The 17,596-nt window shown below is 47.9% G+C and overlaps 2 protein-coding genes and 1 non-coding gene across 3 annotated transcripts; 1 reads left to right on the top strand and 2 right to left on the bottom strand.

The window, feature by feature from the left end:
* The first annotated feature begins 2,122 nt into the window (after nucleotides 1-2,122).
* Nucleotides 2,123-5,334, top strand: LOC127335084 (uncharacterized). Its single transcript, XM_051361674.2, has 5 exons — nucleotides 2,123-2,311; nucleotides 2,426-2,499; nucleotides 3,484-3,613; nucleotides 4,010-4,321; nucleotides 4,783-5,334. Exons 1-5 carry the CDS (start codon nucleotides 2,189-2,191, stop codon nucleotides 5,050-5,052), a joined length of 909 nt encoding a protein of 302 aa, XP_051217634.1. The 5' UTR covers nucleotides 2,123-2,188; the 3' UTR covers nucleotides 5,053-5,334.
* A 1,786-nt stretch (nucleotides 5,335-7,120) lies between these two features.
* TRNAR-ACG (transfer RNA arginine (anticodon ACG)) lies at nucleotides 7,121-7,193 on the bottom strand. Its single transcript has one exon. It is a non-coding gene; the product is annotated as a tRNA-Arg (tRNA).
* A 62-nt stretch (nucleotides 7,194-7,255) lies between these two features.
* On the bottom strand, nucleotides 7,256-11,835 carry LOC127335083 (sugar transport protein MST1-like). Its single transcript, XM_051361673.2, has 4 exons — nucleotides 11,398-11,835; nucleotides 10,986-11,305; nucleotides 7,982-8,614; nucleotides 7,256-7,891 (listed from the first exon to the last, which is right to left on the bottom strand). Exons 1-4 carry the CDS (start codon nucleotides 11,531-11,533, stop codon nucleotides 7,445-7,447), a joined length of 1,536 nt encoding a protein of 511 aa, XP_051217633.1. The 5' UTR covers nucleotides 11,534-11,835; the 3' UTR covers nucleotides 7,256-7,444.
* Between the last annotated feature and the right edge of the window lie 5,761 nt (nucleotides 11,836-17,596).

Genomic DNA, 17,596 nt, shown 5'->3' with positions numbered 1-17,596 from the left:
AGACTGATGGATATAGTTTTTCTAAATAAAAGAAATATTTTAAACAAATAATTATGAAAATTGCATCACTCTACCGCTTCTTGGTCTAGGGCTGCATCAAAAACGTTAAATTTGTTACTAGGTACGTTGTACTCATCCCGCATCTTAAAGCCTTGCTAAACTTGGAGTGCACTCCTGGAACCATTCTGAGGAGGAGTTTAATATGAAGACCCAAACTTGTCCAGAGGCATAAAAGGCATGGATTATTACATCATCTATGGAGAAGGAAACCTGGAAGATGAAGTCGGGCAATGAACATTGATAGTTAGCCGAGCAGCATCAGACCTTATAGAATAAGGTGCTGAGCTATCATGGTACTTAGTGTGGTTGTATCAATATTTTTTAAGTTTCTAAAGTTGGATTTCGAGTCTTATGTAAATCCTCACCGGACCGAGGAGGATCTTGAGATATTTCTACGGTTTCCGCTTGTAGTATTAAGTGTGTAATTTTGGATCCACAATATTTCTGTTGTATCACTTCGAGGATGCAATATTTATGAAACGATACTTTATGAGTGTTATATCAAAGACACGCATCGCAACATGCAGTGGTGTGTTGGATCACCGCAGTGATCCTAGGAGGAGGATGTAGGCGAGGAAAGGGAAAGCTGGAGACTGCATGGTGCACAAGATCGATACGGCAATTAAGTTTCTCGTGACAAGCGCCATGTTACGGTATCCACTCTTATTACCATAACCCCCCCCCCCTCTTTTTCTTTAATTGGCTGCAACTTCAACGCTTTTAATGATCTGGAGTCTGCGATACCGGTTAACATAGTTTTAGAGCATCTCTAGTCGTGTCCTCAAAGCGATTTGGGACGCATCGGACAATTTACTGCCGTCAGCTGCACGCCCCAAATATCGATTATGTTCGAAGCGACCCAATAGAGTGTCTGGCATCCTGAGCCCGCCCCTGCTACACACGGGTCATTGCGGGAGCGCCGCATACAACACGAAGATGCGGGGCGAGTGGCAGACACATCGCATCAGTAACACATGATTGTCATGCGACGTGTCGTTGGCTTAAGTCCGTGTCCTACCTTTGGTCAAGCCGCGTAAAATAAATTGCAGCACACATGTCTCAGTGCTACGTTGCAGTTTTCCCAAACACGTAGAGAGGCGTCTCGTCACACATGGCCATGCGCCCCAGCCTTTACCACCGCCTCATAGCCTGCCCCCATCGTATAATTTGGGGTGTTCGCCCCCTCATCACACAACCCTAGCGCCACCCATCCATAACCTTAGCACAACCCCATCCACAACCCTAGCAATGCCCTTCATGGCGGGTTCTAGGGTCCATGGTCGCGGCCACCGCCATCAGGGCATGGGTAGGGGTCGCCGTGGTGACCGCCGCCGCACTTGCACGACATAAAATTCTCCGTCCTCTTCATTGAAGACCCGTTTGGCAATAAGAGCCCCCCAGAGCTCGCGTGATTTCTCAATGGCCAGGAACAAGCCGAAGTGCAGTTGCAGGAAGCCGGCTGCGGTTTTTGCGAGTGGCCCGTCCAAGTCTTATTCGACGGGCAAGGCTTCTTATGGCTGGGAGCAATTCACCCACGCCAACAACCTGGAGGTTAATTGCATGCTGAACTCCATTTGATCTGACTCTGGACACTCGCACGCTGTTTTCTTGAGCGATTGTCACTAGACACGCGACCCCATTGTGAGCGGAACAACGGTGGGCGGTGTGCCAGATGTGGACTTTCGAACACTGGAGTGGCAAGGCACGTGCCCACCGCCACGCACCGGCCCTCACCCAGGCAAGAACGGATCCTCTACACTCGTACACACCAGATGTTACTACATTCAGCCACTCACAACCAAGCACGTAGCCCAACTCCACCCATAGCTCCACAGCACGCAGATCCCCGGATCTCCTGCTCCCATCGGGTCCCTGCCTAAAACAACACGTTCCGTTCCAATTCCACCCCAGAACCCCACCGACAAGTGGCCCCACAGATTTGCCGGCCCACATGTCAGCGTAACGCATCGTAACTGTTCCGTGACGCCGACAGGAACGGATGGGTTTCGGTACTAGCACGAGTACCCCACGCCACGCAGAACAGCAGCGGCAGTCGCCAGTCCCAGTCCGAGCCAAGCAGCGAAGGCAGCAGCAGCACAGCGGCGGTCGCACGCACGGACGGAGAGCAATGGAGAGGGCGGTGCCGGTGCGGAACCCGCACACCTCCACGGCCGACCTGCTCACCTGGTCGCCCACGGCCGCCGGCGCATCCGCCGCCTCGCCGGCCGCGTCCTCCCGCCCCAGCCTCAAGGTAAGCGCCGGCGTCCGCCTCGCCGTGTCATCCGAGTCTGTTTCGCTGCTCCCCGTTCGACGCGGCTGACTTCGGGGCCCGCGCGCGTGCTTCCGTGCCTGTTTGTTTGTGCAGCCGGCCGGGGGGATCACGCCGGCGATGTTCGGCGCGCCGGTCAGCGAGGACGACGCCGAGGATCTGAGCAGCAGGTGAGATCCGGGGCCTTCCCCGTGCCGCATTCCGCCCTGATCCGCCCGAGCCGTGATTTTGTATCGTGCTCTGTATTTGATTGACCCGATCTGATCTACTAGTACTATCTGTAATGCATGCTCTGTTTGGATGTGTAGTTTGACCGATCGATGCCCTTGAGCTTACAACTGTCATGCGTGATTTGAGTGATGCAGATGGCAAATGTCTAATTCAAATTTGACTATTTATAGCGTGCTACTAGAGGGGAAGCTAGAAATTTGCTGCGTAATGCGGAGTCATGTGCTGCCCATCTCCGCGTGCTGCGTTGCCGCTTGCTGCCGTGGTTATTATGTCATTCTCTATTTGATCCGTTGTTATTTATTGTAAAAGAAAAAGTCTAATTCAAACTGTAATGTGTGATTTAGGCGATGCAAATGGAAAAATTCTAATTCAAATTTGGGTATATTTCTGGGGTGTCACTAGAAACTAGTTGCATATGCCCGAGTCATGTGGGGGCTGTCTCCGCGTACCAGGTTGCCGATTGCTGTCGTGTCTATGTCATTGTCTATTTTCTCTGTTGCTATTTATTGTAATTGGTGAAAAAAAAAAATCTTTGTCGTCCAATTTCGTGAGCTACGTTTAGGTGTTACAAATGTCAGACTGAGAATCTGGTGGAGTGCTTGCCATCTTAATCAGATCAAGATACTTCTAGCTCTGTCAACTCCAGTGAGTATTGTTTCTGAAATGTTTTAACCTACCATGCTTTGATGGCTCCGATAATATTACCTAGGCGTGCATGATAAGGGTAGTATTTTGGTTTCTTAAATACGATATGCATCTGGAAGTACCAATGTTCTTGTTGTTAGTGCTATAAGCAACTGATTTGCTTCATTTGCTAGTAAGAAAATTAGTCAGGTGCCTTTTATTCATATATGTTATACTTCCTCAAAGGTGAGATACATTGAACTTTGCAACAAGTTTCTAACCTTGTTGGCCTATTATAGTGAAAGGAGATTGATGTCCGGCTCGAAGATGAAAGAAATGACCGGGAGCGGGATATTTGCTGAGAAGGGTGAGAATGGTGATTCAGAGTCTTCGAATACTGCTAACAGAACTTCTGTGAGGATGTACCAGGTACTTAACTTTCTTAGAAACATGTCGTGGTATCCCCATTTGGTTGATGAATATGTGTATCTCCCCTTGGTATTATTGTGGTGGCTCCTTGCACTAATAATACTAGTATGTGTTGTTGGGCAATCACTCTGTCCTAGACAGAGTACTGAGTTAAATTTAAGGCATGCTTTAACACAAACTTGTATTTGGTATTTGAGACTTTTAAAAAATGCACCTCTGGAGATATCTCATTATCTCAAGTGTTAGGTTATGTCCTTTGATGTTTGAAATCTTCCACATTCTTTGATTGTGTTTTCTTCTTGTTTTGGGAACATTAATTAAATTTCAAACTTTGTTTTCTATTTCACTCACTTATATTAAATATCAATCATTCGCTGATGCACCTTTCTACTACAGCAAACTGTAGCTGGAATGAGTCAGATCTCATTTAGTGCTGATGGAAGTGTTTCTCCAAAGAAGCCGTCCTCACTGCCTGAAGTGGCTAAGCAGCGAGAGCTTAGTGGTACATTTGAGAGTGATGCTGAAGCTAAAACCAGTAAGCAGCTTTCTGAATCCAAGAACAAGGAGCTCAGCGGGAGCAATATCTTTGGTCCACCTCCTGTGACCCCGGTGAGGCCATTGGCTGCTCGTAATATGGAGCTACAGGGGAATGTGGATTTTGCACTTCCACAGCCAAGAAGCGTCCACACATCAGTGAAAGTATCCCATGTAAGTGATATGCTCCTGTTGAGATTTCGATTCCGTATATTACTATGCCACCTTTTGGAGTCAGGTAGTCATCATAAAGCCCATTACACAGCCCAGTTTTCCTCATTTGATGTGCTTGCATGATGCTGATTTGTATTCTTCAATAATTACACTACGTGCTTCTGTTCCATGAACGCTAAATGCTACACTGATTTGTTACCTCAGTTCAGGCAACCCAATGGAAGCCACTTCTAGCTTCATCTTAACAAACATGCTCAAATTTGGCTACTGGCCTACCTGCAGTGTTGCCTGATGTCAGCACAGCAACGAGTCAGTTATTGTTTGATAGTATTTCTTATATTACAATATTTTCATCATTCTGTTGCTTGCTGTTTGTCAGCAAAATCTTGATGGCCTTTTATACCCTGCTAGCATAAATAACTAACTCCTATGTATCTGCATGACTTGGAATGCCTTTGTAGCCTGCTGGAGGTCCAAGCAACATCACGTTCAGTGAGGATCCTGCAACTAAAACATCAAAGAAAATTCACAACCAGAAGTTCCAAGAGCTGACAGGCAATAACATCTTCAAGGAGGATGCTTCCCCTGGCTCTGACAAGTCTCTGAGCTCTGCGAAGCTTAAGGAGATGAGTGGCAACGACATCTTTTCTGATGGAAAGGCGTCTTCGCGAGACTACCTTGGTGGTGTCCGGAAGCCGCCTGGTGGCGAGAGCAGCATTGCACTGATCTAATTATTGTAGAAGGCTCTAATCGGGACTGGCTAGTCCTCATCTCGAAAGCGCAAAGGCCGTGCTCTTCTTGATCATGAGGTCACATCAAGCTTAGAGATCTAAAATATGTTTGATACTTAGCCCTAATATAATGTACCGGTCAGCAGAATCTGACTCGGCCCATGTCCTGCATGTTTGTGTGTGACCTTATTCTTGTTTTGTGCTACTTATGTATTAATCTCTTCGCACTGAGAACCTATGCAATAAGCTTTTATGGGCTAGATTCATGAGCTCTTTCGACAAGACTGTAATTTGGAGCTACATGGAACAGTTTAGATGTATTCGCAAAACACAGTTACAGGAACAGCTTAGATGTGTCAGGCTGGCACAATTGAATATCAAAAGGTGCAGCAGAATTTTTGAACACTTAAGATGTCTCAGGCTGGTGGTACCAGCAGAATTTCCGTGGTAACAACCGTGACAGTAATAGGAACTATTAACTTCTCTTTGCGTTACATACATTCAGTATGGGTCACAAATTTTACAGCATATAAAGAGCGAAGATTATTCATGGTGATCCCTGGTATACTCTAATTCGATGAGATCATGACCAGCTCATCATGTCAGCAACTTAAACAAAAAGAAAGAAAGAAAACGACTTACATTCAGTAAGGGTGATACCTGGTAATCTAATTCGATTGGATAATAACCAGCTCATCGTATCAGCAACTTCACAAAAATAACAAAAAGATAGAAACGACTCTACATGGAACAGTTTAGATGTATTCGCAAAACACAGTTACAGGAACAGCTTAGATGTGTCAGGCTGGCACAATTGAATATCAAAAGGTGCAGCAGAATTTTTGAACACTTAAGATGTCTCAGGCTGGTGGTACCAGCAGAATTTCCGTGGTAACAACCGTGACAGTAATAGGAACTATTAACTTCTCTTTGCGTTACATACATTCAGTATGGGTCACAAATTTTACAGCATATAAAGAGCGAAGATTATTCATGGTGATCCCTGGTATACTCTAATTCGATGAGATCATGACCAGCTCATCATGTCAGCAACTTAAACAAAAAGAAAGAAAGAAAACGACTTACATTCAGTAAGGGTGATACCTGGTAATCTAATTCGATTGGATAATAACCAGCTCATCGTATCAGCAACTTCACAAAAATAACAAAAAGATAGAAACGACTCTACATGGAACAGTTTAGATGTATTCGCAAAACACGATTACAGGAACAGCTTAGATGTGTCAGGCTGGCACAATTGAATATCAAAAGGTGCAGCAGAATTTTTGAACACTTAAGATGTCTCAGGCTGGTGGTACCAGCAGAATTTCCGTGGTAACAACCGTGACAGTAATAGGAACTATTAACTTCTCTTTGCGTTACATACATTCAGTATGGGTCACAAATTTTACAGCATATAAAGAGCGAAGATTATTCATGGTGATCCCTGGTATACTCTAATTCGATGAGATCATGACCAGCTCATCATGTCAGCAACTTAAACAAAAAGAAAGAAAGAAAACGACTTACATTCAGTAAGGGTGATACCTGGTAATCTAATTCGATTGGATAATAACCAGCTCATCGTATCAGCAACTTCACAAAAATAACAAAAAGATAGAAACGACTCTACATGGAACAGTTTAGATGTATTCGCAAAACACAGTTACAGGAACAGCTTAGATGTGTCAGGCTGGCACAATTGAATATCAAAAGGTGCAGCAGAATTTTTGAACACTTAAGATGTCTCAGGCTGGTGGTACCAGCAGAATTTCCGTGGTAACAACCGTGACAGTAATAGGAACTATTAACTTCTCTTTGCGTTACATACATTCAGTATGGGTCACAAATTTTACAGCATATAAAGAGCGAAGATTATTCATGGTGATCCCTGGTATACTCTAATTCGATGAGATCATGACCAGCTCATCATGTCAGCAACTTAAACAAAAAGAAAGAAAGAAAACGACTTACATTCAGTAAGGGTGATACCTGGTAATCTAATTCGATTGGATAATAACCAGCTCATCGTATCAGCAACTTCACAAAAATAACAAAAAGATAGAAACGACTCCGCTGGGGATCGAACCCAGAATCTCTGGTTTCGTAGACCAGCGCCTTATCCATTGGGCCACGGAGTCATTGTTGTAAATGTTTGAAGTTTCTTTTATAAGAACAAATAATAATTGGACTAAGCCTGTCATTTTCTTACGGAGACCATGTTATTGAATTCGGTATAACGCCATGAAACAATCTTTTCACAAACAAATTGCAATGCTGAATTTTCATTCCCCATACTCCCACAAGAACACAACACGCACGGCCGTACGTGTACTTCCTCGCCACAAGAACACGACGGTCGACGGACGGCAAACACGCGAAACGTGGCCGGTCAGTTTATGAGCGCCTCGGCGTTCTTGGCCGGCGGCTGCACGAACCGTCCCCAGTACCAGTGCCGCGCCCAGACGGCACCCATGGCCTCGAGCGGCACCCCCTTGGTCTCCGGCAGGAACGCCACCACGAAGGCGGTCATGGCGGCGACCCATGCCGCGTAGTAGATGAACGTGGCGTACTTGAGGCTGCAGAGCATGGAGAGGAACGTCTGCGTGAGCACGAAGGTGGCGCCCAGGTTGACGGCCACGCTGATGCTCTGCCCCGCCGACCGGACCTCCACCGGGAATATCTCGCCGGGGATCACCCACGTCAGCGGGCCCCACGACCACCCGAACGACGCCGAGAACACGCACGTCAGCGCCAGCACCGCCAGCGAGTACTTCCTCGCCATCGTCGACTCGCCGTCACGCCCGATCTGCGACCCCATGATCCACGCCACCGCAACCTAGCCATCACCATCTCTCTTTCAGTATGTTGCAATGTCTCGCACGCTTAATCAAGAAGCACTCCTGTTAGATGAATGTCATATACGTACCTGGCACATGATCATCACGAGTCCACCAGCCAGGAACAGCGGCCTGCGACCGTAGCGGTCCACGGTGGCGACGGACACGAGCGCGGATCCGAGGTTGACGGCGCCGAGGACGACGGCGCCCATCAGCGCGCCGTTGGCCCCGAACCCGGCCGTCTGGAACAGCACGGGCGAGAAGAAGGCGATGACGATCACCCCCGTCAGCTGCTGGAACAGCGGCACCGCCACGGCCAGCACCAGGTGCGGGCGGTACTCCCTCCTCAAAATCCTCCGGAACGCGCCGTGCTCGTGGTCCCGCGCTGCGTCCACCGCGCGCGCCACGTCCTCCAGCTCGGCCTCCACGTCCGCCTTCGGCCCGCGGATGCGCCGGAGCGCGGCGCGCGCCTGCTCCGCCCGCCCGCGCATGAGCAGGCTGCTGGGCGTGTCCGGGATGAGCAGCGCGCCAACGAGGATGACCGTCGCCGGAACCGCCGCCAGGCCCAGGGAGAGTCGCCACCCCCACCGCGGGATGCGGGCCGCGCCGTAGTTTGTCAGGTTCGCCGCGAGGTTGCCGATGCCGAGGAAGAGCTGGAACCCCGTCGTGAAGGCGCCCCTCCACTTGGCAGGCGCCGTCTCCGCCAGGTACACCGGCGCCGCCTGCCATTAGTTGCCACACGTACGTACGGTCACATTATGCGTTTGTTGGCACTTCCGACTTCATGCAAAATGGAAATTAGTACTTGAGGATTATTCAGTGTGCCCTAAATTCCTAATCCTAGGACCAGCTATTCTTAAATTGTCTTATTCCTAATTCAACCATTGTTTGAATCGTAATTTGAAAGTTATTGTTTGGAATTCAAATTTTAATTCAATTTCTTAACTGAATTTCTTTATTCATATTTGAATTGAATTGAAATTGTTTCCCTCAAAGCACAAGGTTTCAATAAATGTTATGTCGAATTTTCTCGCACTCTCGTCGATGACCTAAATCAGTTCCACCAACATAAGATAAACCTCGATCGCTTTGATAGGTTTAAACAAAAGTACGAATTTTTTTCGGAATTTCTATGCATGAATGCAATGCACGCAACTGTTTGCTCTCTATTTTCAGTGTCAAAACCTAATATGTTACTACTATGAAATATTAGGAACAAATTCACGATAGAGTGGACCTTTCCGGCTAGACATGTTGATGCCTTGTATAAAATGTCTATATACTTACGGGTGTGGGGCTAGGAGACATAACCGTGAGACAGTGGAGCTGGCGATTGGCAAGATTTGTGCCCTCCACATCTCTGTCCGCGACCATCCGACTTGGAGGGCTACCTATCTTAGTCGTTATCCTTGCTTTAGCTTGTTATAGGTCTTGTGTTGGGGCGGCTTAGGTCTACCTAGCTTGGTTCGTACTAGCACTTAGCAGATGAATATTCGGAACTAAGCTCCTTTTTTATGGTTTGTAATGGTTTATATGATGACGTACGTGTGTACTCTACAGTGGTGGCTTCATTAATTTAGAATTGAGCTTCTTTCGTTCCTTCCATCCAAATTCGTAATCCTAAAGAGATAACCCACCAATTAATGATCAGGTCAACCATTCGTGCAACATGTACATATGGATAGCTAGCCCTGCACGGACGACATGAACAAAGGAGCTACTACACCCGATCAACGATGGAAAGTGAGACGTATCATGCGTGCCTGCACGAGTTGCACGTTCCAGCTAACTACACTGACCAGAAAAATGAAATGCGACAACCTATCCACTATTCAATTCAGTTTTGGTAACGTGAATACGTGAGAGCGATGGGTCGGCTCAAAACCAGCCACTCGTCCTAGCTAACCACGGAACCAGGCAGCCAACAAACGAAGCAAGGACCAGGCAGGCTATCTAGCTAGTAGCTACCATTCCAATTTGCATGACATGTGAATGGTTTCCCTTCATTTCAAAACAAGTGTCACAATTTTATTTAGATTGGTATGTATATAAATATATTTAATTAATATATATATATATGTAAATCTAGATACATTCGTGATACTTATTTTGGTATGGAGAGAGTAAGACTTATGGTATGTGCTTTTCCCTCGAAGCATCCGAAACCGAACTCATTAAGCCAACCTCCATCCATGAATAAGTGTACGCTTAGCTTATGCTTAAGTTAATTTCTTAAAATTTGATTAACTTTTTTATCAGACACATATGTTACATCAAATTAGTATATTATAAAATATCTTTCAAGATTAATCTAGCGATTATAACCTTTACTGTCATAGATGTTGATATGTTATCTAAAAAGTTGGACAAATTTAATAATATTTAACTTAAGACATGGCTAAATGTACACTTATTTGTGAACGGAGTGACTAAATCACACTGTGTATAAAGATTGTAAGAATAAGTCAAATAAAAAAACCAGTTGCATGTGCAATAGAGTCTCCCTTTAACCGCGCACTAAAACTTATGAAACATAATCCGATCATTTGTTAGTCTCTACCCCTTTGTTTTTATTTATCCTGCATTTTGGATTTAGTCAAAATCAAACTCTGTCAAATTTAACCAAATATATAGAAACGATATCAATATCTAAAATACATTATCAGTATTAATAGAACCATCATTAAATATATTTTCGTATTATAGAAATTTAGTATTATGAGTGTTGATACTTATTTGATCATTTTTTATAAAGTTAGATTTCAACTAAACCAAAAATGCATGCTAAATAAAAACAGAGGGAGTATTTCCCCCACACAGCGAAATCAGCACCCTATCACTTCTATTAATATTAGTGATGGCCTTGTTCCATTATTTTCTTTTCATGTACCCTAAATTAACATTTTATACCTAGCTAGTAACCACCTGAAAACTCGTCACTTGCTGAAAACAGAGTAATTTAAATCAACCCAGATCTTCTACTCCTGGTGCAGGGAGCATTTGCATACAATCAGGTGTATTTCAGAACAAAAAGAGCCTGAAATACTGAAATAACTAAAATTCATTATTCAGCTCACTGTGTACCAAATATACCTGGTTGGTGAAGCCGATGCCGAAGCCGAGCAGCATGCGACCGACGATGAGCATGGCAATGTTCACCGCGGCGGCGTTCACGGCTGCGCCAGCGAAGAAGAAGGCGCCGCCGGCGAGCATGACGGCCTGCCTCCCGACCGCCCTGGTGACGCGGCTGGCCGCGAGGGAGGCGACCAGTCCCGCCAGGTACAGCGACGAGGTGAACGCCGTCAGCACGTGGCTGTCGTAGACGCAGTACTGGTCCCGCCGCGCGGCTGCCATCCGCCGGAGCACGCCCGGGAAGAACTCCGCCAGGAACGACTCCATCGCCGTCACTCCCCCTGATCGATCAAAATTCACAGGCAGAGAGTGAGACATGTCTGTACATTGCAGCATTGCAAATTTGCGACGCATACGCGCGGGCGTGAGGTACCTGAGATGCCGATGTCGTAGCCGAAGATGAGGCCACCGGAGGCGGCCATGAGGCAGGTAACCACGACGGAGAAGGTTATGCCGCCGCCGTAGTCGCCGGACGGGGCGTCGCCCACGGCGAATCCCCCACCAGCCATCGCTAGCTAGCGCACCTTACTGAATTGCCACCGTGTAGCTAAGCCCTCTCGGACTTGATCAATGGCTATGCCAAACTGGATGCGCGGGGTAGCTAAGCCCGATCAGTGCGGCATTGTATAGGGCTGGTGACTGGTGAGTAGCTACCAGGAGGTGTGTCCGTGAGAGGATTTTGTTAGGTGGCGCCCGTAAGCTGGCCACCATTTCCCCGCACAAAACTATTCATTTCTTTTTGAAGTGTGGGATTGACCAGTTTCCTGAGCAAGCCCGACAAAAATGGCATCCCGAAGCTCTTGTCACTCGTGATCAAGTGATCAGGTCGCGACGTACGGGTGGCAAGCTGTTGGATCGACCGGATAGCATGACTACCGCTTGAAACAGCATATTTTACAACTGAGGACCATTTGGATCTTGTAAGATGGATAGCTGTTTTATGCACACTCTGGGTTGTTGCCAGGGTTTTCAGTTCGGGCCAAAGAAAAAAATTCATTACCCACCGAAATACACGAAGTCTAGGCAATTTCGGAAATGATTTCGTCCATTTTGTGTGTGTCATATTTAAATGAAGTTTACCTAAACTTCAATTTTACTTAAATTTTGACTAAATTTAGTCTGAAAATTTTGAAATAATTATATTTCAGACCCCATTGGAAAAACTGAAGAAGATGGGCTCTCCTCTCATCCTCCTCTCTATCTTGTTTCTGTGAGACTTCTCTTGCAAATCTCACCATCTTTTTTGAAACATGGCAAAAGAATTACCATTTTCATTGATTAACCAAAATAGAGTTGCTCTCACCAGGAGAACCAACCTGAGGTTGGGTGGTTAGGTGGGTGGTTGTACCCCCAGCCCACCAGAGTTCAAACCCCAGGTTTGACATCTGTGTGTCTCATAAAGGCGGAATATTCATTCAGTGGGAGGCGACGTTCCCGTCGACAGCGAGACGCCTGTGGTGACTTCGTCAATTTCAAGATCCAATCCGCCGGCTCGGTCTTCCGGAGGTGCTCATAGGGATAGGGTGTGCGTGTGTGCGTTCATAGGAGTGAGTGTATACGCGTGTATGTGAGCGCCTGCGTTTGTACTGTGTTTCTCAAAAAAAAAAAAAAAAAGTTGCTCTCACCAGGAACGATGCCCACAGTCTATTGTCAAGAAGTGATGCTGATGCCACTCTAGCGCTGACGGCACTCTATGACATCGGAGGAACAAGGAGGACTAAGAGCACCTCCAGCCGTTGGCGTTCTTCACGGCCAAATCCAGCGATAAATAGCGCTGGATTGGATAAAACTTTAGCGTGGGAAGCGCCGAACTTCCAGCCATCTCCCCAGATAGACGTCCGGAGATCAGTGTTTTTGTCTTAGTATCACAAATAAATTCACAGTTTGGCAAATTTGACAAATTTTGCCAATATTTAGCTTATTATTACAAATAAACGTTATAGTTCAACAAAACATGTAAATAATTTGACAAGTTTTCAAACAAATTAAATGGAAACTAGTTGGTGTTGCCTCGAAGCCTCCATATGTGCTCCACCAGATCATCCTGCAGCTGTTGATACATTGTGGAGTCTCGAATCTTCTGACACATAGCGATGAACGCAGCCTACGATACCGGCACCTGGTGATTAGGCTCATTCTCGATAATCATGTTGTGTAAGCACACACAACAGTTCAACACCTCCCACATCTGCTCTTTGGACCAAGTCAAAGCGGGAAACATATGCTCGGCTGCTGCCATCTCTTTATCAAAAAGCTCGGCGAACATCTGCTCCTCCTCGTCGTCGGAGTCCATGTCCGGCTAGGCAAATGGACGAACACCTGCTGGGCGTGTCGACGAGGCGCGACACGAGGAGGTGCCCAACGGCAGAATATAGCCAGACGGCACGACGGACGGCGGAATATAGGCTGCTGGGTGGAGGGGACATCGGAGTGCAGGCAACCGGCCGACGGATTGGCGAGGGGTGGTGCCGGCGGAGATACAGGAACGATAGGGGATGGGGATTTGCGACGAGAAAGTGGTGGGGTTCGTGTGTTCTCTCGATGACAGAACGGGCCCGTCCCCGCTTTTCTTTCGTCCGGAGTCCCCGAGCGCACCCCAGAGGGCTGGAGATGGTCTGGGCTCTCCAGATAGATTAAGGGCCTATTCCGGGGGAAAACGAGGAACCGGGGGCGCGGCTGGGCCGAATAACGCCGTCCGGATGAAAAAAAGCCTGCCGGGGGCCTAGTCGGGGAGACGGCTGGAGGTGCTCTAATCCCTTCGGTGGTGGACTTGATGAGTTCGGAGGTGGAGATGGCGCCAACAACGGCGCATAAGGGCGCGTTTGGTAGGCTGGGCCAAAATCCTGCATGACTGGCGCAACGAGATGGGCGCCTCTGCGCGTCGCGAATGGGGCACGGGCCACTTTTGGCCCATCGTTTGGTAGCCTGTGCTGCACCAGCCCAAACAGAAGTGCGTATTGTTTGGATGCCTGGATACAACGCTCCATCTCTGTTCAGCCACAACACATGTGTTTGGTTGCCATTTTGGGCACCATGACAACAGCTTCTCCTCACCACATTCAAATATGGTGACCTTATCATCATATAATGGCACACAAACAGCTCAAACACGATCATAAGCATAGAAAACACTTATACACAACGAACATATTACTTAACAGTTCCTAATCTACTGTCAGAGTGGTAAGACGCTTGCCTAAACCCGAGGGCCGACTACCCAGTCTTCAACAGCCTCCTAGAGGCCAGCACAACAGTGAGATATGCACAAAAGAAGTGTTTAATAGCCTCCTAGAAGCCAGCACAACTAAAGGATCAGACATAAACAGAGGGAGCGATGGAGCAGCAGCACCTTAACGGCGAGGATCAGCAAAAGGGCCCTCGTAGTGCCTTTTGCAGCCGAAGATGCTGGAGCGGGATGTCTCCTTCCTGAAGACGTTGACCTTGAAGCCGTCATCCTGAGGGGTGAAGACGAGCGTGACGTCGACGTGCAGCAAAATCCTGGCGGCGAACTCGCTCCAGGACTTGATGAACCCGACACGCTGGCTTGTCCACTGCAGCTGCACCTTCCACTCGCAACGCTGGCCCAAGTACAAGAAGACCTTCACCGGGGGGCTATTGTTCTTGAGCTTGTACTTGGTGATCAGGGGTTGCTCCATGTACGGCGGGATGGCGAGGGCACAGAGGTCGTGGCTCTCCACCTGCACGAAGAACGCCGGTAGACATTGCCTGGCAGCGTGCCCCAGGTCAGCAGGATGGCCGACGTGAAGCCTCGACGCTGTGATCTGGTGGTGGGCTTCCATGAATGCTACGTTCGGGTCACGCAGCTGGACATGGACGGCCATGTCGATAGCATCCAGTATGTGACCTTCCGAGAACACTTCCAGGAAGGGCCAGTTCTGCACAAACACAAGCAAGAAATGTCAAGCTCAAGCGCAAGCAATGTCATGTACAATTACAAACACAAGCAAGCAATGCCATTGCCAAGCACAAGCACAAGCACAAGCATGCAGAAGCACAAGCAAGCAATGCCATGGACAAGCATGCAGAAGCACAAGAAGGCAATGCCATGGACAAGCATGCAGGAGCACAAGAAGGCAATGCCATGGACAAGCATGCAGAAGCACAAGCAAACAATGTCATGGACAAGCATGCACAAGCAAAAGCAAGCAATGTCATGGACAAGCACAAGCACAAGCAATCAATGCCATCAGAAAGCATGCAGAAGCCAATCATGGTGCTTCAAATTGGCATTGACAGGTGCTTGAGCTTGGCATTGCAAAGCACAAGCAATGTCATGGACAATGGCAATGCCAATCTCAAGCACTGGCATGGACTTGACATTGTGAAGTCCATGATGGTGATTGAGAATGCCATGGGCAAGCATAAGCATTGTCAAGAACACGCATGCACATTGCCATGAACCCTATCTACATTCCTAGCCACATTCACATGTACAATGTCATCTAGTCGATGCAAATAAGGGAGAAGTAGTCGATTGAAGGTACTTACGATTGGGTAGAGGGACAGCGGCCCAGTCTGAGGAGGAACAAGATGCGCGCAGGCGCCGGTTGGTCCTCGAGGAGGTCGCACTCCAAATCCGGGTGGAGGAGGAGGCAGACCAGGAGCGTAGGTCCTCAGCGACGGCGGTGGTGCAGCGGTCAGGAAGCGGGCGTCGATGGTGCTGTCGTCTACCGACGAGCACGAGGCCGGCTGAACCCCGGCGGCGGCACGACGGGAGGCACACCATTGGGTGCAGGTGGACACGGCATGCCCTATGGCATCAGCGCGTGAAATCGGGGTCGATGCAAACCCCGACGGGGGCTCCATCTCCCTGCTGGAGCCCGGTGCACCGGCCGCCATTGCGGCCGCCCTCGCCGTCGGAAACCCAAGTGGGGAGGGGGCAAAAAACCCCGCCCCCGGCCGATCTGTCGGTCGAATCCCGACGTCCTGAAGAGCCAGGACGGCGACGCTCTAGGTTGCCACGCCGGGGGCCTTGTGCTCGTAAATGGGACGACCGATTCAACACTGGCACGCGGCCATCATTGATCTGCGGCGCCGAGTCGCGGCCTCCGGCCTCGTACTCGCGGACAAGGCGCAAGAGCGTGTAGTGACCTTGCATACCACTGCATGTTGTAGTATGCTGGTCATGGATATAACATGTGTGAAGTACCAATCCGCAAATATCACATCCCTCAGAGTGGTACAACAGAAACATAGCTGGTCCAAACTTACTCACTTAATATTATTACAAGCCAACAATGTACATCATAAGGGAGCTCCTCTTGGGTCCGCAGAGGATAACTCGGGAGTTCTACTTGAAATCTACAAAGCCTACGAACTATAGGTAGAACTAGACTTAGAACCATTACTACTCGTGCGGCTTATTCTAAATTCTTTGGTGCTACCCGGCTACTACAGTAACCTATTAGTTTATGCCTCCTCCTCTGTCTCGTCGGCACCAAACTCTATTAGGTAGTCCACTCCTTCGACGCCTCCCGAGAGATCTGGCTCCTCGTAGTAGACGTCCTCCGTGTAGTCTGCCTCCTCGGGATTCCCCTCAGAGCTGTTCTAGCAATCTAAGCATGGGATTTAAAGAGGGATGAGTACGAGCGTACTCAACAAGTTCATTATAGTAAAGAGGTGTTTTATGCACTAGCTACGACCATGAACCAGAAATTCCAAGGCAATGCAGGTTTTTGTAAACATTTCTTTAAAATGTTGCTTTTATTCTGAAGAGCTATGTCCGCCAGCCTTCACCGGTTGCTAGAACTTCATGGATTTCCTTTCCACCAGCGTTCGCAGTTCCAAACCCGGAATAGGGAGTGACAAGCCACAATTTGATACACTTTGCAGAGGTGTGTTACTGTACCCATAAGAGAACTTATCCTTGTTACCATCTGAGTCTACTTCTCGTCCACACTTCCTTGGTGTGAGGCTAGGTATAAGTCATAGGCAATCATTAGGCCTTCCCGCGACCCCGCATACCCACCCTTTTGTAATCCACTGGCCTCGATTGACTCTATGAGCAATCCTTGGGCTAGCCCGTTACAATTCATCATAGGTACATTCCGCAGTAGAAGCAATGGGCTTTGTCCCCCGGGGCTTCCTCCCTGCCTAAGCATATAGCTGATGGCCACCTGCAGTTGTACCCGTTGATATGCGAGAGGGAAAACAACAACTGATGATATGGGGTGGCCCGATCTTCTCAGTAAGCAACGGTGGTGATGATGATCACGGGGTGATGGTAGCGGAGAAACACGACGATGTAGTGGATGATAACTTGTATGACGCAACGAGATCTCTCGATTGGTCCCTGTCGCCAATGCAATAGCTCTCAACCCTGCAAGATATTCGCAACTCCACACACTTGCGCACGTAGCCGCCGACCACAAAGCGGTAAGTTGCAACCGTCTAATTCCCAATGGAACAGCAGATCACACAAGACTTTTTCAGGATCTACACAATATCAAGCAATATGGTATAGGGATTCAATAGTTTTGCTAAAGCAAACAACTAAGAACTAGGGTTTATCTTAAACGTGGTCTAAAGTAGCTAGGGGGCGTCCTGGGCAC

The sequence above is a fragment of the Lolium perenne genome, chromosome 2 (assembly GCF_019359855.2).
Source record: "Lolium perenne isolate Kyuss_39 chromosome 2, Kyuss_2.0, whole genome shotgun sequence".
In the NCBI taxonomy this organism is placed as follows: domain Eukaryota; kingdom Viridiplantae; phylum Streptophyta; class Magnoliopsida; order Poales; family Poaceae; genus Lolium; species Lolium perenne.
The sequence above is the reverse complement of the archived record's forward strand: the minus strand, read 5'-3'. Positions and strand labels throughout refer to the sequence as shown.

Excerpts from the sequence above, each read along its gene's own strand:
- LOC127335083 (XM_051361673.2), bottom strand. The coding sequence starts at position 11,533 with ATGGCTGGTGGGGGATTCGCCGTGGGCGACGCCCCGTCCGGCGACTAC. Across the intron at positions 11,306-11,397 it reads CTACGACATCGGCATCTCAG|GGGGAGTGACGGCGATGGAG; the intron begins GTACCTCACGCC and ends TTGATCGATCAG. Across the intron at positions 7,892-7,981 it reads TCGTGATGATCATGTGCCAG|GTTGCGGTGGCGTGGATCAT; the intron begins GTACGTATATGA and ends GGTGATGGCTAG.
- LOC127335084 (XM_051361674.2), top strand. The coding sequence starts at position 2,189 with ATGGAGAGGGCGGTGCCGGTGCGGAACCCGCACACCTCCACGGCCGAC. Across the intron at positions 2,312-2,425 it reads CCTCCCGCCCCAGCCTCAAG|CCGGCCGGGGGGATCACGCC; the intron begins GTAAGCGCCGGC and ends TTGTTTGTGCAG. Across the intron at positions 3,614-4,009 it reads CTTCTGTGAGGATGTACCAG|CAAACTGTAGCTGGAATGAG; the intron begins GTACTTAACTTT and ends TTTCTACTACAG.